The sequence below is a fragment of the Carassius auratus genome, chromosome 15 (genome assembly GCF_003368295.1).
Source record: "Carassius auratus strain Wakin chromosome 15, ASM336829v1, whole genome shotgun sequence".
In the NCBI taxonomy this organism is placed as follows: domain Eukaryota; kingdom Metazoa; phylum Chordata; class Actinopteri; order Cypriniformes; family Cyprinidae; genus Carassius; species Carassius auratus.
This window is the reverse complement of record NC_039257.1, coordinates 14,228,886-14,254,004: the sequence shown is the minus strand read 5'-3', so window position 1 is coordinate 14,254,004 and position 25,119 is coordinate 14,228,886. Positions and strand designations below refer to the sequence as shown.

General features: G+C 36.9%; 2 protein-coding genes across 3 annotated transcripts; both read left to right on the top strand.

Annotated features, from left to right (window-relative positions):
- Positions 1 to 483: 483 nt before the first annotated feature.
- LOC113115199 (lysophospholipase D GDPD1-like) lies at positions 484 to 8,611 on the top strand. Its single transcript, XM_026282608.1, has 10 exons — positions 484 to 987; positions 1,539 to 1,581; positions 1,944 to 2,079; positions 2,222 to 2,267; positions 2,938 to 3,059; positions 3,340 to 3,429; positions 3,518 to 3,651; positions 6,227 to 6,286; positions 6,525 to 6,576; positions 7,736 to 8,611. Exons 1-10 carry the CDS (start codon positions 840 to 842, stop codon positions 7,865 to 7,867), a joined length of 963 nt encoding a protein of 320 aa, XP_026138393.1. The 5' UTR covers positions 484 to 839; the 3' UTR covers positions 7,868 to 8,611.
- Positions 8,612 to 8,867: 256 nt separating this feature from the next.
- ypel2b (yippee-like 2b) lies at positions 8,868 to 24,122 on the top strand. Of its 2 annotated transcripts, none has more exons than XM_026282610.1 (5): positions 8,868 to 9,542; positions 17,883 to 18,112; positions 18,335 to 18,378; positions 19,301 to 19,409; positions 24,063 to 24,122. In XM_026282610.1, the coding sequence occupies exons 2-5, from the start codon at positions 17,996 to 17,998 to the stop codon at positions 24,105 to 24,107; spliced, it is 315 nt and encodes a 104-aa protein (XP_026138395.1). In that variant the 5' UTR covers positions 8,868 to 9,542; positions 17,883 to 17,995; the 3' UTR covers positions 24,108 to 24,122. The 2 variants fall into 2 exon arrangements, with proteins under 2 accessions (XP_026138395.1, XP_026138394.1); XM_026282609.1 differs by lacking the exon at positions 24,063 to 24,122 and adding an exon at positions 21,439 to 23,847 and having other exon boundaries at positions 9,303 to 9,542.
- Positions 24,123 to 25,119: the final 997 nt, after the last annotated feature.

The following is a 25,119-nucleotide window of genomic DNA, read 5'->3' as shown; positions in this document are numbered from 1 at the left end:
AGGGTATTTTATTTAGACATGAAAAGATTAAACAACATTTTTTTTTAATTCACCCAGTAATATAAATTGTCATCATTTACTCTCCCTCAAAGATGTTATGAATGAGTTTCCTGTTGAACACAAAATACATATTTTTTGAAGATTTACAGTAGCCATCGACTTTCATAGTACTTTTTTCATACATCTATAATACTTTTATGCCATTCATAAGTCAATGGCTACCATCAACTGTTTGTTTGCTTACAAACAATCTTCAAAATATCTTCTTTTGAGTTCAACTGAACATCTCGAGTGTCATTAGGCCTAAATAATGCCAGAATTTTCATTTTTGGTGAACTATCCCTTTAATTTTCTTTCACTGACGCTTTTTTGTAAAGGAAAACATTTATAGTTTAAAGCGGACTGAAGCTGACACGAAGGACTTTTTTTATTTGTCCATGAGCATCCTCTTGCGTTCACTGGCGTCATCAGATGATTGTGGTGCGCATGCGCGTTACAGCGACTGTAGTATTATTATTATTACTGACCCGAGCAGTATGTAAACTGCGCATAGGGGGTGGCCTGTCAAGAAACATTGGACTGCAAGCCCATAGGTGGGTTAACAGAGAAATGCATAGCGGTGCAAATAAACAAGGATCAAATCTGACTGACACCAAATGCTCTGCCCTAAAGCTTCACTCGGCTTTCTTCTGATTACTATTCCAGTGCAGCTGGCCAGCAGTGTTGGATAATACCGGCCTGTGCGTTGTCTTCTGCACAGACTGTCGCGTTTCACGTCACTTTTCATTGAACTCTACTTATGCACGTGGCTTTAGAAGTCTGCCTTAACTGTCCGACTGATGAAAGTAAATATGAGCGCCGCGGTTTATGTTATATCCACGGTTAGCGGATACGTGCTCACCTCGGCGTTACTGCTCAAGTGTCCGTCTCTGCTGCATCGGCGAAAGAAAGAAGCCTTCCGGAGCAGACACATCTCACACCGCGGCGGTGAGTGACTGACAGTCGTTTTCATCGTTTATTCAATCCAGTCCTTGTACACTGGGGGCAGTCGTGGCCCAATGCATAGAGGGTCGAAGCCCACTTCTGCCACTGCTCTGGGTGCACTTGGATGGGTTGAATACAGAGCACAAATTCCGAGTATGGGACAACATACAGTACATGCCACATATCAATTCACTTTCACTTTCAATAAGACCTAGTGAGCTGTGATGTACAAAATACTGACTAGGTAGAAAGTCATAACATTGCTAACTTTAGCCTTATAGTCATGCACTTAAAACATTTTTGTCTGCTATGTAGTGTAAAGCCTGTTTTTTATCTTTAAGTCATATTTCATAATACCTTCATGTTGGGCCGATGTTGGTTCAGAGGTTCATCATTGACTTTATTGACTACACACTGGAGTGTGGACTGAACCTTGGAATACTGCAGAAACTACATGCAGTCTGAACATAAACACCACTTGTGATTATTATTATTAAGTTGAATAACAAAAGCAAATACCAAGCACTGCTATTATTGTTTTTCTTCATCTCCAGGAGCTGGTGAGAACTTGGAGAACACGATGGCAGCCTTCAGGCAGTGAGTTTCTCAGTTGGCGGCGATTAATTGCTTGGATTTGCAATGATGAGTATGACTGTACTAAAACCTAACATGCTTAGTTAACTCTGTATACTTGATCTTGAAGAATTCAGATGCATATGAAGTGTTTCTTCATTATTCATCCTAGTGGCATGAGTTGATGACAAAATTGTGTTTTTTTACAAGGATCAGGGCTGTGTTTCCAAAAAGCATCAAAAGCCTAAGTTGATCGTAGAACCATTGGTTTCAAGTGGTCTACAATGTACTTAAGCTTAAGATGCTTTTGTGAAACACTACCCTGGATGAAAATCTTCATGTTCGTGGTTCTTAACCCATCTGTTGTACATTTTCTTCTTCCTCAGTGCTGTTCAACTGGGCACTGACATGTTGGAGCTGGACTGTCATTTAACCAAGGATGAGCAGGTCGTGGTGTTGCACGATTCCAACCTGAAGCGGTCGACTGGAATTAATGCATGCATTTCAGATGTGGCTTATGCTGTGAGTAGAGCAACTCCAAACATCCTGTATTCACAGTCGCAGTCCAAATGACTGCTTGACTAATTTGTAGTAGGCCTTAAACTCTAACATCAGCATGTAAATATATGCTGTATTCTGAAAGTGTGTGTGTTTGTCTTCTTAGGATCTTCCACCTTACCTTTGTAAGCTTAGGGTGTCTTTCAAACGAGGTGAGTGTTCAGTCCAGGTAATGTTCAACAAATCTGAAGGTACAATTAAGCAGATTCCAGATGTGTCTGTAGTGTTACTAATATGCTACAGTGAAGTACAAAACTAAAACCACCTTAAAAATCTAGGATTGAAAATCTAAACTGGAAAAAAATGGCTAGCTAGTAAATTTGATGGATAATTACAAAGAAATAACAAATTTAATTAATCATTAAATGTGAAGGGAAAAGACCGAAATAGTATTTTCTTGTAAAATGTACTCCAATAATTTTTACTTAAAACTTTTTTAAATAAAAAAATAATAATAATTTTTGAATTCTGGAAATACAGTTGTAGTATTAAATAAATACCGTAAATAAGTTACATGAAAATGTCATAATGCAAAATCAATATGAAAAAAAACTTTTCTTTTGTGAAATTTCTTTGTCACAAATCAAATGAAAGTAAATTTGTAATGTTTATCATGTCCACATTCATTTATTTCAAATTTTTGGTTATTATTCTCACTCAAATTTCAGTTCATATTTTTACTCAATTGAAATTCAAAACAGACGCACTTGTGGTGTCGGTTTTTTCAAACACTTTATAAACTCTTCAGATATGTTTTGTATGCATTTAATGGTAACTAAGACATTTATGTCCAACTATTCCATTATTCCTGATGTGTTTCAGAGTGCTACTGTGAAGGAGGAGATGACAAACGCATCCCTCTGCTGAGAGACGTGTTTGAAGCTTTCCCAAACACCCCTGTAAACATCGACATCAAGGTCAACAATGACACGCTCATCAAGAAGGTTTGTGGGCCCTTTGGACTTTGGTGTGCATATGCTACGCGATGGGTAGGTTTAGGGTTGTGGGGTAAATGCATATCATATGTACGTGAAACCTGCGTATCATATGCACGCCAAAGTCCAATTTTGCGTATCAATACCACGAGTTTTCATTTTTATTTGGTGTACTATTTATTCACATTTTCATGAGAATGGGCCCTCTGTCCCGCTCATATTTAATTTCCTCGAATCCTGGATGAGTTCACCAGAAAGAAAAATAAAAGTTAAACTTTTTTTCTGTCAGGTGTCCGAGCTGGTTGTCCGATACAACAGGGAGCATCTGACCGTCTGGGGAAACTCCAGAAACGAAATCGTAAAGAAATGTTACACCGAGGTAATACACTGGTTATTAGTAAACAACATAGCTGAACAATAAAGTATGCAAAATGTCAATATCTGACGTTTTTCTATTTGTTTTGTAGAACCCACAAATCCCAGTCTTTTTCAGTTTGCCCAGAGTGCTGCTGTTACTCGGTCTTTTCTACACAGGCCTCCTGCCCTTCGTCCCGCTTAAGGAACAATTCCTGGAGATTCCCATGCCTTCAATCATTTCCAAGTGAGCAACATATGCATTTTTGTCATGCATACACTATATTGCCAAAAGTTTTGGCACACCACTTCTAATGAACAGGATTAACTTCTTTACTAATATCCATGTGTACAAATATTAATGTAAAGCATATAATGATATTCTTGGGAATTGTGTGCTTCTAATTTATAGCAACAGTTTGGACAGGAACCTTTTCTATTCTAACATGACAATGCCTCTGTGGATAAGGCAATGTTAAAAAAGAAATGATTGATTGAGTCAGTGTGGAAGAACTTGAGTGGTCAGCAGAAACCCTGCTGAACACCTCTGGTGTGACTTTAAATGCAGAGCTAAAAACTCATCAAACACTTAACGATTCACTCAACTCACAATTCGATTCGATTCACGATTTTGATTTTGATTTCACGATTCGATTTGCTTAACGATTGTTTTTTTTTACAGACAAATTATAAATTAAATGTGTCCTTTTATTATTGATTGGACAAAATGCTACACGTTTCTTTGTGAACGTGATGATCAAATTTAAATATAATGTAAATGTAAATAACAAAACAAAATTGAACTTTTAAAACAAGCCCCAAATCAAATAAATAAGTAACACAAATAAAATAAATCTCTTCATATAAACAAAATAAGGCTTTGTCGGGGCTCTTTCCATTTAAAATGAAAGGTAATCACTGCATTTTAATCATGATCCAAACAAAGATGCTGCATACATGCAACATGAGCAGTTTTTAAGCTAAATTAGATTGTATGATTTTTAAACTTGAGGCAAAAACAGAACGGTTTGACTTCAGTTTTGTGAAACTATGTATCTCCATGAAACTGATGCAGCAGACGAGCTGAACGAGACGCAGATTCACACTCTGCCAGCAGGTGGCGTATAAAGCGTTTCCTTGGTTTCTGCTCTAAAAAATACCATCTAAACTTTTCTAAAGACTGTAAGTCCCCTCAGACATAAATTAATATTGTATTCTACCCCTAATTGAATCATGATTTGTTTAGCATCTCAACCGATTTGAATCGTCACATATTTGAATCGATTTTCAACTGGCTGGTGGTTAATCGTTACATCCCTACCAAACACAGATGACTTGTCCATACACTATATGGACAAAAGTACTGGGACACTCCCTTCTTTAGAACAGAAACAGGCACTTACAAAACTGTGGCAACAGAGATGGAAATATAATTATTGTATTTAATTAAAGGGACACTAAGTAGGAATTACTCCCATCTAGTGGTGAAATTGTATTTTGCATTCAAACTAATTTTGCTCTCCAGCGCCTCGCTTTTTCAAATGCGCGTTGCATCTACGGTAGGCGATATGTACCAAAAAGCTTTGACGGGATGTCTTCTAATAGCACTTCGTCGAGTTTTCCTTCAGGTGAACAGGTGTGTTATTTCAAACAAACTGCAACATGACCATAAACAAACGAATGTTACAGTATGAATTACTGACTGTGGGAAACATGAAATATTGTAATTAGTAGTTATGTCTTCTTTATTCGTTATATTTTCTGAATAATGTGCATTGTTAGATATAAAAAAAATATTGTAATATAGATTGTAACACTGACTTACCTGTCGAGAAGAAAACTGGCCACTTCAGCGTCTCTTTTGAAATCTTTATCAAGCATTAGCTCTTTCCACCTAGAAAAAGCTTCCCCGACATTAACTCTTGTTTTCTGTAATCTACGGTCACGTTTCCTTTTACGTTCTATTTTTGACTGTTTTGGCGACGATGTTTTCTTCTCCTGTGGCGCGGCATATGTATGGTCCATAATAAGAATGCAATCCAGACTTTTAAACTTGCCGGTGCAGTTTCAAGCACCTCTCACTGCTCTGCACCTGCGTTTCTGGCTCTGACCGAAAACGCGCTGTGGAAACGCGTTGGCTTAGTACTTTTTGTCCCTCTCTGCTATTATAGTTTTACAAGATGGCGGAACTACATGGAAGCCTCCGTCGACCTACCCGTCCCATGTATATAAAGATAATAAATTCTTCATTTACGAGGATTAGTTTAAACATTGGCATAGGTATTTGTACACCATTGAGGGCATATTTATGAATAAAAATATTGATTTTAGATAATAAAATACCTAAAAAGTTACTTATTGTCCCTTTAAAATTGTATTTCCATCTATTTTCCATTTCAACAGTTTTGGGAGTGTCTAAATGACTGTACCCATAGATACAAGTCATTGGTGTTAGGTGATGAGTTTTCGGGCTCAAGGTCTGCATTTAAAGTCACGCCAGAGGTGTTCAACAGGGTTTCTGCAGACCAGTCAAGTTCTTCCACACTGACCAAGAATATCATTATATGCTTTAACATTAAGATTTGTACTCATGGATATTATTTAAGTAGTAAACCTGTTCATTAGAAAGGGGTGTCCCAATATTTTTGACAATATAGTGTGCATGCTCTAATAGTTCTTCTAGTATTTAAAAAGAAATCTTTAGATTTGGTCCTGCGTACATTCAGGCTCAGCAGATGAACTTTGTATGCTCACAAAACTAGTGCTATGCTAGACATTTTTGTTGGAAATCTGAGAAGTGCTAAAGATTTGGTTTCTTGCAGACTCAAAGACCCTGAGCGTCAGACACAGAGTCAGCGTTTTATAACATGGCTGGCAGACACGTAAGTTCATGTGCACTCTGGCCTCAATAAACCTTTTACCTAAATATTTACTTAACACGGTTTATGTGTTTCTTTTGGGAAAGTAGTTTACTACCGCCTTTAAAGTTTTTGCCCATTCTGCCCTTAGTGATGAAAGTAATTACAAGCATGAAGAAAAGCTTAAGCTTAGCCATGTTATTCTAATACTTGCTAGAGTCGTAAACATGCTAGAATTACACTTTTATGAATGTATTTTCAGGCTCCTCATGAGAAAAGCATTATTCGATCATCTGACGAGCAGAGGAATACAGGTGAGTGCTGATCTCCAAATGAGATTTAGGTCATACACCACTTGTTCTTTATGCTTAAAGGGGGGGTGAAATGCTCGTTTTCACTCAATATCCTGTTAATCTTGAGTACCTATAGAGTAGTACTGCATCCTTCATAACTCCAAAAAGTCTTTAGTTTTATTATATTCATAAGAGAAAGATAGTCTGTACCGATTTTTCCTGGAAAAACACGACAGACTGGAGGCGTGGCGTGTGGGCGGAGCTAAAGAATCACGAGCGCCAGTAGGCTTTTGCTTTGAGAGCGTTTGGAAGCTGTGACATTACCGTGAGGAAAAAACCATCATCCAAAACAAACCATGGTTAAAAGTCAGATTCAGCCGTTTATTTATGATCCAGAATCAGATCCCGAGGCTGAAACTGAACGAGAGCAGCAGCAGCAACGACTCGCTCCGAGCGGGGCTCGAACCCGGGTCTCCGGCATGGGAGGGGACGCACTAACAAGGAGGCAGAGATATTTGAAGCAGTTTTACTCACCGCCTGTGGTTCCAACACACGATCGTGACCCTTTTTCGTTGGGATTGCATCATCCTTAAGAAATAAACAATGTGCAAATCCGTCATCAAACTGGGCCTTGTTTTTAAAACAAGCAAAAAAAAAAAAACAAGCATCTTCGAAATGCAGGGAACAAACAAAAACACTTGCACAACTCCGTTGATGCTCTGTAAAAAAAAACTCCATCCACTGGTCCCTTAATGCTGTTTTTTCTTCGGTAATCTGTGCAGGGTTGTCTTGCCCTGGCAACCAAAAACACACTTCTTTAGTGACATTTTGCGACGCTCTTGCTCTGATCAGTGATTGTCTGTGCACAGCCTCTCTCTGCTCTGCTATACGGGAGTGCGCGCTCACACAGAGCCATACTCGAAAAAAACTTTCAGAAACTTGTGACAAACCGGAAGGAGTATTTTTGGAACAGAAATACTCCTTCAAACGTACAACTTAATTTTTTAAACTTTGTCCATGTTTATCATGGGAATCCAACTCTTTAACAGTGTAAAAAACTCAGTATGCATGAAATAGCATTTCATCCCCCCTTTAAGCATTGCTTTGAGTGCTATGATGTGCATGAGCATCTTGAGACTTTTTTAAATTGGTCTTTGTTTTTTACTTTTTTCAACCGCAGGTGTACGTCTGGGTGTTGAACGACGAGGAGGACTTTAAACGTGCCTTTGACCTTGGGGCTACAGGGATTATGACAGACTACCCCACCAAACTAAAGGAGTTTATAGAGAAAAACAACTACACTTTTAAATAAGACTTGTCGGCCAAAGTAACCAATCAATATGCTTTTCCACTGACCTTTGGCTTCTAAATGTGTCTTTTAATTACCCAACATCCTTTGCTGTTTATGTCTTTAAGTGTAGAGAGTTAGCTATCAGTTCTGCATTCATCTGAAATCAGCGTCAGAGCCATTTTAAACCAAACAGGTTGACATGAAATACTTCTGATGCTTTAAGTTCATAGCAATAGATGTTATCCATAAAAAAAAAGGAATGTTCAAAAGAGGTTAAGGTTATGATGAGTTATCAATCATATTGGGATGGTGTCATGATCATCATGACATTTCTGTTAAGTTTCTCTACAGGCACTTTCAATGTATTGTTAGTACAATTTGAGGATGTAAATTGCACCGTTACTTACAAATATCTTCCACACTCTTTTAAGGAAACACAGGATGCATTCAGAACTGACATGACAGTAACTCACTTCTAAACAGAAATGAATCTGAAGTCTTTTAGATAATTAAGCCTTTGTGGAGTTCAAATGTTTCCCTCTTTTGTGAAGTGTATACAGATACAGTAACTCTTAGCTTCGTGTTGTGTTTAAGTTTCTGGTTCATATTTTCTCCAGGCCACTTTTATTGGTGGTGTATAAATTAATATGTAAATTATAGTACTGTAATTCAAAGATTGATTATTATAGAGAATTTTTGGTATCAAAAGCACAGTTCTGTTAGGATTTGTGAATACACTGCCATTAAATATATTTTATAAATTAATTTAGACAGACTATGTCTTGCCTCACAATTGACATACTCCCATAAAACTCTTTTGCACTTATAGAGTATCTCTTAAAGCACACTTTCCAAATTGTCATTCGAAGTTCAACACTGGATACCAAAGTGTTACTTTAAAACCAGACCACAACTTGAGAGAAAAAAAAAACAATTGTGACCAGAAGGCGGCGCTCTGTGATAATAATTAAAACTTGCTTTAAGTATTAAACCAAACACGTATGAAATATAAGCACTGTTTGTGAAAGTATATCAATTTAAACATACACTACGACAAACCGTAATATAAATAATGAATGCAACATGAAATAGTCTTCAACCGTACATTTAACTACTTGTCATAGATTACAGTATACGGTATGCCTCCCTGCTATTTACTAATGAGTTTAGTGCTGATGTAGTATTTTAAGATGCTGTTTAAAAAGTTTAATATTAAGAATATACTGACATAGTTGTATTTGGTAGGATCTTAAAACGATTTCTTCATAGAATGAACACGATTAAGCAGGTTGTACCCTTCAAGTGAAATATACACTAAAGGAACAAATTAGATTTTGACGACAAGTTCTGCCTAAACTCAGTTCGCGCTGCAGGTAGATACCAGCCTTAATAATGATTGGTTGGTTTTTTCACGTTCTGTCCAATCAGCGTAGTGTTGCTATGCCTCTGCGCCTCAGTGATTGGTGGAAGCAGTTGTCATTCGCGTTGTAGGTGATGTACAGTGGGATTGTGCCCCGACTCAACTTGATTTACATGCACCACGTCCACACTCCACGCTGACCGCGAGAGAAGCGGGAGACGAGGGCGTCTGTTGTGATAGGAATCCACAGTCAAAGTTTACTCTGAATCCTGATTTACTTTCACGGAAGAGGAGCACGTGCCACCGTCTCACCACTTCAATTTCTTCTTTTCAAAGGTAAATGCTTGACATTTTAACGCGTTTTTTAAATATGAAAGTTTGGTATAGTCATCTACTTTATGTAAGTCATGTCAACTGATATTGACAGTGAGCTGTGTAAGAGCATCAGGTTATGATGACAGTTTTGCATTAAAGTAGTTCTGGAAGATGCTGGATGGTGTGATGTGCTGCAGGTCCGCAGTGGTACTGCTGATGCTTGTTTATCTAACACCTCCACCATCACATCCAGCATCAGCATCAGCATCACTGCAGCAACACTGTCATCTCTGACACTGATCTCCTTAATCGTTGTGTCATGTGCATGACATGTAAGTGCTATCAGACATAAATGAAGACTTTTCTAAATTTAAGGCTGCATTAGTCTGCACTTTTTATCCAATCTGCGTCATGTCCGAGTTCTCCTGGAGATAAACATTGCAGACCTACTTTCAACTTTATATATATATTAAGAACTAAAACTAATTTCTATGTGTGTGTGTGAAATGTTTATAAAAAAAAAACTATATTCAGCATAAAAAGCATAATATTTAATAGACTGTTTAACACACATTTAGCATTCAGTAACATTCAGTACTTGGAATATTAGAATATGTAATAATATATTGCATGAATAAAATGGATAATTTAAATGAACTCAATACAATTTAATATGTTTAGAACATTTTTAAATAAAATTGCAATATAATATTCAGCATGTACAGAATATATTATTTAATGGAGTAGAACAACCAAATTATCTGGTATTTAAATTTTTTTATTGAATGTTAACTAATATTTAATACTCAGAAAACAAAATTCAGTAGAATATTTATTACAACCGACCCACATCACTATAACACTGCAATTCATGACCACACATAACACAGATTTTGCACATTTCATGGACTTTTTGACTTGTATTATATTGGCTGTGATTCAAAACCTTGAAAGCTCTCTAACTAGACAGCATTGATGGGTTTGAATTCATATTACTTTAAAGACCGCTATACTGCAGCATTGAGCAGTAGGTTGAGTAATCAACCTGTGAAGTGATATTGTGATGTGATGATCACATTTCAACAAGTCTCATACTTTACTGCCTTTTTTAGTGTGAACTCGCTCTGGTATGTTGTATCAGGTTCAAGAATTCATATTAAATGTGGTTTATGGCTCTGTTGTCAGGGGTCCAATTTGAAAGCATGGTTGGGCTGCCATGAGGACACAGTGCCAGGAGTGCAGCGTGGCTGAAATCCAGCCCCACATACTGTCTGGTGTCAGTACATGAGGTTTAGTACAGCGCAGCACTCAAACAGAGAGTTATTACATAAACAATAATAAGAATTGATTATTGTTTTATATTCAACAAGCTCTCTTGTTCTTACACGATCCAGTTCGGAGAGCTTAAATGCTGACAAGTAATTTCGGAACTACTGTCAAATTCAATCCGGTCTGCAGAGATTACGTTTTTCAGTAGTATTTCCTACAGGGGGGCGGGGGTTGCAAAAATCATGCCCGAAATGCAGATTAGAAATCCTGTGTCAAAGTAATTACAGTTAATACATCACCAAAAACACAGTTAAACAAGATGCTAGGGTCTGGACAGCCAGGGAAAGATGGGATCCAGCACAAGGGGACAGCACATTTCCCCCTCTTTTCTGTTTCTGCTGTTATGTCCATCAGAGCTGCTTCGGTTACATAAGGAAGGTCCTTGTGTTGCACAGGCCTTGAAGTGATGAGTGTCACAGCCCCTCCGTTACAATAAATGCATCAGAGCGCTGAGCAACAGATATTAAGGAGCAAATTAACAAAATTAAAGGTACTGCTCACAAAAAAAATGGAATATAGCACACACGTCATTGAGACTACTTTTATAGAGCTTTTTGTCATTTTTGAAGCATTGCAGACTTCTGGTTAATCCTGTCTACAGGTATATCGCCCATTCCTTATTACAAACCTTTATCCAGATGCATAAATATAGCCATTATGTTAGGAAAGTTGCTGCATCTAAATATACCAACTATATACTATGCAAAAAGAGTGAAATAAGTATGTCCAATTTAAAAAGTACCTGGATGACTTACTACTTCTGTAGAGATTCGGGAGTTTGCGACTTTGGACACAACTTGTGTCTTAAAGCTGCAGTAGGTAACTTTTGTAAATATATATTTTTTAAAGATTTGTTAAACCTGTAATTATGTCCTGACAGTAGAATATGAGACAGATAATCTGTGAAAAAAAATCAAGCTCCTCTGGCTCCTCCCAGTGTCCTATTGCCATTTGCAGAAACTCCATCGCTCCCGGTAAGAAACAACCAATCAGAGCTGCGGTCCGTAACTTTGTTTGTGTTCAAAATGTAGAAATATGTATATAATAAGCGAGTACACCATGAATCCATTTTCCAAACCATGTTTTTAGCTTGTCCTGAATCACTAGGGTGCACCTATAATAAGTGTTTATATTCGGACTATTTTAGATTGCTTCGGGGGTACCGCGGCGGAGTAACCCAGTACCTTGGTGATTCTTCATAGACATAAACAGAGAGAAGTAGTTCCGGCTACGATGTTCTTCCGCAAGACGCAAGCAGTTCTGTTTATTAACCGCTAAAGCGCCCAAAGTTCCCTACCGCAGCTTAAGAGATAGTTTGACCCAGGGTTGCCAGGTCTGTGAAACAAAATCAGCATAATTGCTATCCAAAACCAGCCATCCAAAACTCTGGTTTTCCCCTCCGTCAGGGGTCTTCTCCATCGAAAATCACATTCCGAGAGGTATCCTCATTCGAAATAGCTTTCAGGGTGCTGTGTGTCCCAACATGATGAGACAAACCCAATAAAACCCATTACAAACTAGGCATTTGTAGCATCCAGTGGGTACATAATTACTGATTATAATGACTTAGACTTATACTGTCTTTTTATGGGTTGCGTTGCGTATCACGCAGCATAAACATAAAACCATGTCTGCATTTGTGATCAGAGAAATGACAAACAACAAGCTCTAACAGTTACTCTACACTGCTCGAAACTCACGTTTAAATCATCAGTGGCAAATTCTTTAAATATGAAAACCTAAAGGCTCAGAAAATCTGACTGAATCTTTTGTTTAAATGAGTTATGTCATAATTTGCTTGCCCTTATGTTGTTCATTCTAAACTTGTATGACTTTCTTTATTTAGTGGAAGTGATTTAACTTCAAAATTTCTTAATTTATGTTCCATAGAAGAAATAAAGTACAAGTTGGAAAGTCATGATTACAGCATTTCCATTTTGGTGTGAACGATCCCTAAAAACACTTGATAAAATGACTATAAAGGCCCGTTCACACCAAGCACGATAACTATAAAGATAATGATAAACATATAGTTCTAAAAATCATTCTCAATATTAAAGTAAAGCAGAGTCGACACTTCAACTATAACGATAAAGGCATAGAGAAATGACACAGTTGCAATCAGTTTCGGAAAAATTTTTTTCTGATGAACGATAAAAACATTGAGAGCCAATGAGAACCAATCCTGCTGTAATGCACTTGAGATTTAAAGCGGCAGACGCACGTGCGCTTAGAATAAACGGACAATATCGTTAACTGGTGTGGACACTAATAACGTTATCTTTATAGTTACATTATAGTTATCGTTCTCAGTGTGAATGTGCCTTAAAGCATCTTATAAGCTATATTGCTTTCCATCCAGGTGTCCAGGGGTGTATTCCAGAAAGCAGGGTTAACTTACCGTGAACTAAACCCTGAACTCTCGGTTGATTAACCCCAAACCTTGCTTACTCGAGGTATGTGGTTCCAAAAACGCTACCGGGAGTAAGTTCATTCAACTCAGAGTATGTTCCTGGTTAAGACTCAAGACATTCTCAACAGAGTGAAGAATCGACGAGTCGCTAAGAAAAAGCGCGCCAAGCTGTTTCTTTCTTCTTCTTTTGTTCATTAGTTGTTTACATTCTTAGTGCATATCGCCAACTAATTGATGGATGTGCAATCATTTTTATTTTTATTTCCATTTAATCTTTAATCCTTAAGAATGTAAATTATATTGTTTGTTTTATGCTAATTATACATTAAGTCATATCAGATATGTATTTTGATTTAGAATTTAGACATTATAGAAAATACCACTCCATGTGTGAGATATTACATGTAATAAATAAAATATATAAATATATATAAGTTAAACATGACCTTGTCATTGTGTTTTATAATTTATGTATACGTCTTAATACATCATTTATAGATAACTCATATATGCCAATAAAATAAATAATCATATTAGAATAATATATTACCTTATTTATTACTTATATTAGCGCTTCCTCATTAACGTATCATATATATATATATATATATATATATATATATATATATATATATATATATATATGTGTATATATATATATATATATATATATATATATATATATATATATATATATATATATATAAAATAGGCTATATTACATATTGTAATATTATACAATGTTTTGTAATATTATATAATGTTCTGCCACGCCCACTGAAGGCTCGCTGAAGTGATCTAACCCTGGTTCATAACCTGCTCTGGAGCAGGTTAAGTTCAGAGAGTGAGTTGCTATGACTACTAACATACCCTGAAAGTTACCTCCGTTTTTGGAACCGAAATTTGAGGTTATCCGCTTACTTACTCTTAAACATACCCAGGTATGTCACATAACCTGCTTTCTGGAATACCCCCCTGGTTTGTGATCTGTGTCACAGTTTATGTATAGATTCAGTGATCAGTATTTGAACTGGTTGTGCCTGAAGGATCATCAGCATTCATGGATTGGATCAGAGCTCATCTGATGTGTTTTTGTTTGCATGATAAATCCATACTAAGACTCTCTCGCTTCACTTTTATCGATCTGCCTGTTATGGCAATACAAAACCTGGATTCAATTTGCAGATGCAGAATAAGGAGGAACACAAACACAAAATCCCAAGCAAAGACATTAATAGGTTGGAAAAATCATTGGAGGGCACTAAAAGGTGGATTTGTTCATCGTTTCCTTCAGCGTAGAGTCTCAGAGGATAGTTTACATCTTCCTGAAATACTGATAACCTGATTCAACTTTTACTATAATGTATTGATGGTTTCATACAAAACAGCTTACATTTCAGTTTAAATAATATTGAGATGGAACAGTATTAACTTTGAACAAATAAAAGCCACTTAGTCTCTCCCAAAGCTTCCGTGAGAGAAAGAGATCCATTATCTCATCTATTATGCATTTATCAGCAGGGTCACAAAATGCATCTTTTGGTTGACAGTAAACTGTAAGAAAACACCACAAGGTCTTTCAGCATTGTGTCCTGAGCAAACTTGCAGAGTCCTTAAATACCAGCACGGGTCAGGGTGTGGAACTGGGGCGAGAGCAGGTCACCAGAATACTAGAAGGTTTATTTGTGGATGTGTTGCAGTATGAGTATGCCCCAGCCGAAGGTTGTGTGTTTGTGTGGGAAAGCGCTTCGATCTATCAGTAGACTCTTTATTCTCCAACCCCACGCTTTGGAGGGGAAACAATGGACAGAACATAAGAGCCGCTTTTTGTTCCAGACTCTTAAGACGGGCTCACCCGGCCTCAACAAAGACTTCTGACTGAAGGAGTCATGTAAAAAAAAAAAAATGGTGCATGCAAACACACTTGCAACCGATAGACATTCTTAAAGGTGAAGTGTGCAGTATCTGCACCAGTACTGAACAAAATAGAAAGAGGGTTTGATTGTGTGGAAATGGCCACCATGATGTTGGGGTGTTGTGGTTGGTTGCCAAGGCATTGGCCATTTCTGGCCCAAGCTTAAAGACACCAAAGTATCTAGCAGATATCTATATTAAATATTATTCTATATCTATAGCACACCTTTCAGCAAGTCACATGATTAAGCAGTATTATTTCTGTACTACTATAGTATTTATTGGTGCATGAAGAAGATCTGTAAAGTTGCAAAGACTAAAGTCTCAAATCCAAAGACATATTCTTTATAAAAGTTAAGAACCAACCATGCCTACCTAAAATGGCTCATTGTCACACACCCCCACATATCTACGTAATGATGTGGGAATATGTGCATAACACTGCCCAAATGTTCTGCGAAGAAAGAAGGCGTAACTTTTATTCTCACTGTTGTTGCAGGCATCATGTTGTGGAGACGCTGTGTGTTTCATTGTGAAAGTGAAGCTACTTTGTTTGGTCTTCCCATAGAGGACACAACTAAAAATCAGTGGTTAAGTTGTATTTACAACACTGTTCTAGAACCGTTCAACCCAAATATTCTGATGTGTGCAGAGGAGGCACTGCATCTGAAATGTCTCCCGTTCTGCGACTGAATAAATTCAGTTCTAGTCAAGAGAAAAAGTTACAGGTGGCCAACCCTAGCCCTGCCCTTTCATTAATTGCATGAAATTTTTTTACGCGTTAAACTGAGAAAAATTAATCGCCTGCGTTAACGCGATAATTTTGACACCACTAATATATTTATACATAAATGTTATATATATCAACACCGTTGCCACTGGCAGTTGTTGGTCCATCACTCTTTACATATATCAGAATGTACATTGGTTTAAAAGTTGTCTAACTAATAGGAGTCAATGTGTATTTTATAATAGATGTTATTTAGAAATGAAACCAATTTGGTGTGCCTCAAGGAAGTTGTTTAGGACCATTGTTATTTTCTATTTTTACCAATGATCTTCCTTTGGTTTTAAAGTGTGCAAGGACAGTTATGTACCCAGATGATACAACATTATATCAGCCCGCAACTTCAATTGAAAATTATCTGTGGATTTAAATGAGAAGTTACAATTAGTGGAAAGTGGGTATGGAATAATAAGATGGTTCAGAATTTGACAAAAACCAGAAGTATTGTGTTTGGATCAAATTCAAAACTTAAACTCTCAAACCACAATTCAATTAGTTTGTAAAGAGTGTGCCTATTGAACAGGTAGAGGAAATCAGACTTCTTGGATTTATGCTAGACAGTAGGCTGAAGTGGTTAAAAGAGATAGAAAATGGGAATAACAGTTATGGGAAGAAGTCTATCAGTTATTAAGAGATGTGCACATTTTTTACCACAGTATTGCATGTGAGAATGCACAAAAATCTAGGTTGGCTACTCGATAAAGATAGGACAATTGTTTCTTTGTTTCTTTTTTTTTTAAAGAAATATTTCAGTGTCTAGAGTTCCAAGTGCACTGTCAACTTTTGTTTAGTAGTGCTACTCATAATTTTAACACCAGGCATGCATCAAAAGAATATTATATAGAGGAATAAAAACATGGAATGATTTGCTATTGGACATTACATGGTTTTTAATAAGTAAAATGACCAAAAACAAATCATTAAATAAATATTTAATGGCACAGTTTATACAGTAAATTGTTGATTTTGATGTTTTGAATGAATTTTGGGTTTGTATGTTTTAATGTATTCGTTTTTATTGTTATGGATTAATGTAAATTTGTTTGTTGTTTTTTTTTTTGCTTGTTGGACCCTAGGAAGAATAGTGGCTAATGGAGATCCAAATAAACAAATAATTAACTATATTTTAAACCAAAACTTTATATATATATATATATATATTTCATTCATTCATTTATTTGTATAAAATACTACTAACAAAACTCTTGATATGTATCTTTGAATACATGTTGTCATATGGTCATATGAGCATATGAGCATATTTATTTAAAAGAATCACTCATTTGTAAGCAATAATTTGGGCTACAATGGTTGCACTGTTTATGATTATATTTGAACTAAAAAGCTTCTTCTTTTAGGGCTGCAAATTGATTAATCAAGAGTAATGATTCAAAATAAAAGTTTATGTTTACATAATATATCTGTGTGTACTGTGTATACTTATGTATATATAAATACACACACACACACACACATATGTGTATGTATGTATGTATTTGTATTGTATGTATTTGTATGTATATAATTTATATTATTTATAAGTAAACATAAAAAAATTCTTAATATATATACACATATATGTGTGTGTGTATATGTTTGTATAAATAATAATTATACACAGTACACACACATACTGTATTATGTAAAAATAAACATTTATTTTGAATCGATTAATCGCGATTAATCATTTTGCAGCCCTACTTCTTATAAGATCAATTCTTTCAGGAATTGTTAGTTTCACACCGAAGATTCAGTAACGTGTTCGATTCTGAATAAGAACTGGTTCTTGATTCCTAATCTTCCTAAAATACTACATCTGAGCAATAATAATGTAACCTTGTAAATAGTCCTGTCCCAAAATCACGGCACCAGTTGACTCAGAGGTCACTCACCCCGGGACATCCCTGTGTGTGTGCAGGTGTATACCTCCCACCCCGCCCCACCACGGCCCTCACCTGTGTGTTGCGGTGCTTCCCTTGTGAGCCGACCTGGGCCGGCAGCCCCTTCTTGCACCGCCCGCCGACCCGGCCCATGGTCACCATGACACGCTCCAAAACTTTCCAGGCGTACCTGCCGACCTGCCACCGCACCTACAGCTGCATCCACTGCAGAGCACACCTCGCCAACCACGACGAGCTCATCTCCAAGGTGATCAACGAGACCAGAATTAACGACCTGACAACAGCTGCAGGAACCGGATGTGAACAAACATGTTTGTTAAGCACATGAAGCTCACAGATTAGAAGATCAACACATGCTGTTTAATATCACATCAAATAACAAAGCAGATACTGTAGTTTCAGATTCACTCTGGTTATGATATTATATGCAGCCTTTTAAAGCATGTGTCTCTTTTTCTTTTTCTTTTAGTCATTTCAAGGAAGTCAGGGCAGAGCATATCTGTTCAACTCTGTGTAAGTTGTTTCTGTGTTTTTACCTGGGTATTTGAGTGTACAGTTATGGTAATCAAAGAAATGTCAAGGTTTTTTTTTTGGTTAAAAATACAGAGAAAACCGTAATAATATATATTTTTTTTTAAATTGGCAAAGCTGCATTCAGCATCATTACACCAGTCTTAAGAGTCACATGATCCTTCAGAAACTATTCTGATATGATTTGCTGCTCAAGTGACATTTATTATTATTATCAATGCTGAAAACAGCAATGCTGCTTAAATGTTTTTGGAAACCTTGATACACATAATTGTTTTTGTGATTATTTTATTAATTTTATTTATTTAAAATACTAATCTTTTGTGAAAATAGCTATGTTTCCATCCGCCTATTTTTATGCACATTTTAGGACACAGCATTAAAAAAAAACACTGAATGGAAATGCCAAAATGTTCATAAATTAAATGTTTTTTATTTAAGAGAAAATAGCAAATAACCTACAATGGAAACACATTTACCAAATTAATTCCTTGAAACCTGTGATGTGATTGGATAACAAACCAGTGCACCGATCTCTTCGCACCTCGTCTCAAATATTATTTTAATAATCTTTAAATGCCTGAGTCAAAGTCTGTCATCAAAATGATTTGGTTTAATCAAAACTGTGTCACACGATTACGTTCATAAACATCAGGCATCCAAACACAAGATGACAATGTTTGTTACTGCATGCTGACTGCATGCAAGTAATTTAATATGTAGGCAAAAGCCCCAGGATTGCAGCAACTTGAATTTTTGGGTGGAAACACAGCTAATGCTAAAGTCTTGATTAATAAAAGTTAGTAAATAAAAGTATTATTTTCTTTACAGAAAATAAAAGAAAATCTCGTCTACAATGTTTCCATAATAGCTTCCTGTGCATGACTGTGTCTTGTCTCGTCAGGGTGAACGTGGGATGTGGTCCTGCAGAGGAGAGGGTTCTGCTCACGGGCCTTCACGCTGTGGCAGACATCTACTGTGAAAACTGCAAAACCACACTGGGGTGGAAATATGTAAGAAAACACTCACAACACATCAAAAGTTCAAGGACATTTACATAAAACTGACATCACATCATAACACAGGTCAAAGCAGGACAGATTCCTTGCATGGTGTCCATTTTTAATCAGCAGCTGTGCCACATGCCGATTGTTTTTTCCCAGCACTGGTGGATTTCCGGTCGCCCTTGACATGGAGTCTCGACCGATGCAAACACCAGTAAGCACATAAACAAGTATACCTTCCCATAGTGGCCTGGTTATTTATAAGCACGTCAGATATTTATGGCAATGTGAATGCAGACTTTTGAGAGTAGCAGGGAGGTTTGACCCAGTGCCCTTCTCCAGAAATCTGATGAGTGCTCCCTGCTGCCAGCATCCATCCGCTATAAAAAGAAAAGACAAACAGGATATTAAATGAAATTAGTGAAACTTTTTTGTTCTACCTATTTATTAAAGAAGACATTTCATGTCAGAGATAAAACTGCCACAATACAATAATAAAGAAATAATAGATCTTCATTATAGGAATTAAATTCTTCACAAGAAAACCTTAAGTTGTTTATGACATCATCTTTTATTATTATTTCCAAAATGCAGGGGAAAAAAATGCTTTGAAATAAGGTTGCATTTGTTAACACCGCTTAACGACATTAGTTAACATAAACTTACAATGAAAAATACTCCTGAAGCATTTATAATCATACATTATTAAAATAAAAAATCATATCTATTAATGCTATTTAATGGACCTGAGCTAACATGGACTAACAATGAACAGCTGAATTTTTCATAACTAATGTTAAAAAAGATTATCATAAGATATCATAATAAATGCATTTCCCACTGTTAATTTTACTTATGCATTAAATAAAGTTAAAAATGGAACCTTATTGTAAAGTATTATCAAATAAAATAAATGGAAATAATATCATAGGACACCTGCAGACATAACTGACAAAGTTTGACCTTTTTATAATAGGGCAAGGCAAGTTCAGGTTGTAAAAATGTCATTTCGTGCAACTCTCAATAAAACATAATATTTTTATTTAATAATTCATAATATTTTTTTTTTTAAAAGGCCTTGAAATGATTAACATGTATAATTTCAAATGTATGAATGAATAAAATATATTTTATTACTTTTATTTGATGGTTACACCACATGTCCTTTTTAGTGTCATTATAGAAATAGTTAAAATTCTGTCATCAATTACTCACCCTCATGTCGTTCCAAACCCGTAAGACCTTCACTCATCTTCAGAACACAAAGATATTTTTAATGAAATCCGAGAGCTTTCTGACCCTGCATAGACAGCAAGTGTAACTAAAACGTTCAAGGCCCAGAAAGGTAGTAAGGACATCATTAAAATAGTCCATGTGACATCAGTGGTTCAACCTTTACCTTAGCTTTTGTGTACAAGAAAACAAAAGTAACAAATGTATTCACCAATTTCTTCTTTTCCATGTCAGTCTCCACCACGTCTTCATGAAAGTATGATGCATGGGTGCATTCCTCTTCTCAAAACAAATTGCAGCACATCCAGGTTCTACGTCATGCGTCATGTTGATATCGTGAGTGCGTGTCAGAGACTTTCACAGAAGAGAAGACATTGTTAAATAACGTAATTATTATTTATTTATTTTATTTTTTGCACATAAGTATTCTCATAGCTTCATAAAATTATGGTTGAACCCCTTGATGTCACATGGATTGATTTAACAATGTCCTTATTACCTTTGTGGACCTGGAATATGGTAGTTGTGTTGCTGTCTGGGTCAGAAAGCTCTTGGATTTCATCAAAAATATCGTGGTTTGTGTTCTGAAGATGAATGAAGGTCTTACGGGTTTGGAACGACATGATACCTTTGAATTGTAACTTTACTTGAAAATGGCATTGAAAAAAGACCAAACTATATTAATGCTTTGTTAAAGAGTTTTCTTATCATGGACAGTCTATTGCTGACCTATAAATGATGAGAAGTTTCATTTCCAAGTTAGTCCTGCGGTCAATATCGTTTCTCGCTTTCCTCCTGCCCCCAGGAACATGCCTTTGAGAGCAGTCAGAAGTACAAGGAAGGCAAGTTCATTATCGAGCTCGCCCACATGATCAAGGACAACGGCTGGGACTGAGCGAGCGTCCTGGAGAGAGCACCGGGTGGATGGTGAATGTGTGGGTGAATGACTGACTTTGGTTTGCCATTACCCTCTTAAACCCTCTTCTACCCTCCATCTCCTGCTGACACACAGACGCCCCTCACCGGACCAGAATCTGGAGAGCAGGCCACCCCAGGGGGCTTTGTGTGTCTTGAGGAGAGCGCGCATGTGTGTGTGTGTGTGTGTGTGTGTGTGTGTGTCGGGCCCGGCACGTGGAAGCACACTGAGATACATGAATGCATACACAAGGTGTACAGACATACGTGTGTAAAAACAACAGCAGTCCGCATGTCACACTCATCTCAGCCTGATGGTTTACACTACAAGTGGCTCTATTCATACGCGCATATGACATAAGGCAGGGCTCAGGAGGCGCGTTGTGCTTGGCAGGATCAGGGTCACGAGTTCGCCGAGCTGATGGGGCTTTCTCCACTTCGAGTCAGTGAGAAACTACCAGGCTGACCTTTCTGAATTCAGCTGAGGTCTGCGCCGTCTGCGCCAGTGAGGACTGGCATGAAGAAATCTCTGAATGGAGCTCCGACAGAGCAACAAACAAGTCTTAAAGGAATAGTTCACACAGAAATTAAGATTCAGTTCTTTGCAAGAACTTTTTTTTATCAGAACAGATTTGGATAAATCTTGTGCTCACCAATGGATCCTCTGCACTGAATGGGTGCCGTCAGCATGAGAGTCCAAACAGCTGATAAAAACTGCACAATGATTCACAAGTAACTCCAGGGCATGAAGTACTGTTTTGTGAAGTGAAAAGCTGTGTGTTTTGAGAAACAAATTAATTATCAACACATTTTAACTTTAAAATGTTGCTTCTAGCTAAAATATGAGTTGTCTATCCATAAAAATGCTTTCTCTATAGTGAAAAAGTTGTCTGAATCAGGAGAGATATATGCACAGATCAAGCACTGTTTACGATTGAAAGCAGTCCAAAATGTTTCTTGACAAATTTTAATTTTGATGCGAGAGGACAGCTGGGGTTGAATTTTTTTTTAACTGGAAGATGTGTTATTTCGCATTATGGACTAAAGTTTGGTTTATGGACTAAAGCCATGGTTTAAGGTTAAAATGCCTTGATGGATTTCTTACAAACGCACAGCTTTTCCCAAGTCATTAACTGATGTTCTGGAGCCGTGTGGATTACTTGTGGATTATTGTGATGTTTTTATCAGCTGTTTGGACTCTCATACTGACGGCACCCATTCACTGCAGAGGATCCATTGGTAAGCAAGTGATGTAATGTTAAATTTCTCCAAAATCTGTTTAGATGAAGAAACAAATTCGAAAACATCTTGGGTGGTCTGAGTTTGAGTAAATTCAGCAAACTTTCATTTTGGAGTGGAGAATTCCATTAAAGGAACACAATTACAGTTTGCCTCTTTAAGAAGAATCACTTTGTATTCCAAAAAAGTTAGTAGCTTTGGATAAAAGCATCTGCAAAATGACTAAATGTAAAGGAATGAGAATTTACAATGAGAACTATTTCTTTAAATCATCTTAAAAATGTAAAGTGAAGTTTACTGTCATGCCTTCAGCATAAAATTACCATTTTACGATTCTGGATGAAACATGGGCATAATTAAGTGAATGTAAACCTCTGTGTATAGCAGTTTACAGGTGTTGTATCTGGATATCTTTGTGTCGGTATTCCATGTTCCAACAGTTTGTGTTCTTCCCAGTCTCACGGTGTTCATTTGTACTGACTGCTCTTGCTTGTTAGTGGACCTTTGGGGAATAAGGACATAAGATGAGACTGTACACCGCCTATCTGTTCGGTTCTTTACATGAAAAACAGAATTCATCATAGTTCCTCTGTGCCCAAGACAACTAGAAGACACTTCAGTGTCTCCCAAAATCACCAAAGACCCAACTGCAAATTAGTTGACTTAACAAAAAATATATATATATTTCTCTTGTTTCTTTCTTTTTTTTCTTTTTTTTTTTTTTGGGGTGCAGGGAATGTTGGCATGTGGGTTTGTGTATAATGGAAAAACAAGCTACATGTTTTACTGACACATAATTAAATGACGTGGTAATATACATGAGCATAAACATATTGATTCACATATTGATAACTGATTTCCATGTGTCAGGGATTAAGTTGTTGCATTTGTTATCTGAGCATTATCACGCTTTATGTCTGGACTCCAAACTTTAATACTTTTGTATTCCAGTAAGTTTCAACTGTAGTGTGTTTTATAAGTGGATGAGGAGAGGATAATGTTATTGGAACTCCCATCAACATTGATATAAAATGTCAATAAAACAAAACTTGTTTTACTTACTTAAAATGTGATCCTTTTCTTTTGAGGAGTAAGGAGATACGTAAAAGTTGCCAGAGTTGCTCTTTTCCATACAATGAAAGAGGAGCAGGGCCAAAATATACAGTACACCACCATTTTAGTTATTTATTTTTGTTTGTTTTTTTCTATTCACAGTAGCTTTTGAATAATCAAAGAACACTGATTTCTCAAAATACTTTCTTTTATGTTCCACAGAAGAAAGTCGTACAGGTTTGGAACGACATGAGGGTGAGTAAATGATGGCAAAATTTCCTTTTTGGGATGAAGAAGTTTATAAATGGTAAATGTTTACATTTAAGTCCACTTAAATGTTTTATTTATGTATTTATTTTATTTAATTTATTCTTTTATGGAGCTTGACGTCCCAGGTTTCATTCATTATTCTTTTATGGAAAAGAGCAGCTTGGACATTCTGCTAAACATCTCATTTTATGTTTCACAGAAAAAATGAGTTTTTGGAATGAGATTATACATTTTGTCTGAAATATAACTTGAAGGACATCTCTGTTTTGTCTTTAAAGTGTGACACTTTAAAATCAGACTCAGCTTGATTTGCAGATACACTTCGGTCCCACCTTCAACTCTGCAAGTGAGCTAAAAATCCAGATGGGGTCTCACCCTAACAAACAGACTATTATTTCAATATGGACAAGCTTAAAATACAAGATGGTTGCTGCTCTCACTCCTCTGTTGTTCCAGGGAGTGTGCCAGTCTTTCCATTTGCCCTGCATCTCCTCTTTACACAAACAGATGGCTCTGTGTTTGCACTGGGGGCCGTGTCTCCTAGCAACTGGCTCTCTCTCGCTCCTCAAGTTGTGGAGGAGGCAGTGCAAATCTATGTCTGTGAAGGGCTGGTGTCATTCAGTGTCTGGGCCCGCGTTTATCTCACACAGCTGGCTGCCTGAGGTTGTTTAAGGTCTGTCAGGGGTTGGGTAGTGCTCTACTGACTGTGTGGGCGAATGATATCACCTAGTGTTAATTACTCAGCTCTCCGGTGGTGGTCGATGGATGAACATGTAGACAGGAAATACAAAGAAGAGCACATAGAGTGTGTATATACTCTGGTTTATGACTGTACCCTCTGTTCTGAGTCCTCCGATGACCTTTCGCTTGTTCAAGGAGTAGCATTCATGCCTAACGTCTCGTCTAGCATGATGATTAAACAGAACAGGGAAGTTATACCGTCGCAAATAATGTCAAGAGTTAGTCAGAGAGCTGCAAGCAAGCCACAACATTTCTAGGTAATTGTGAA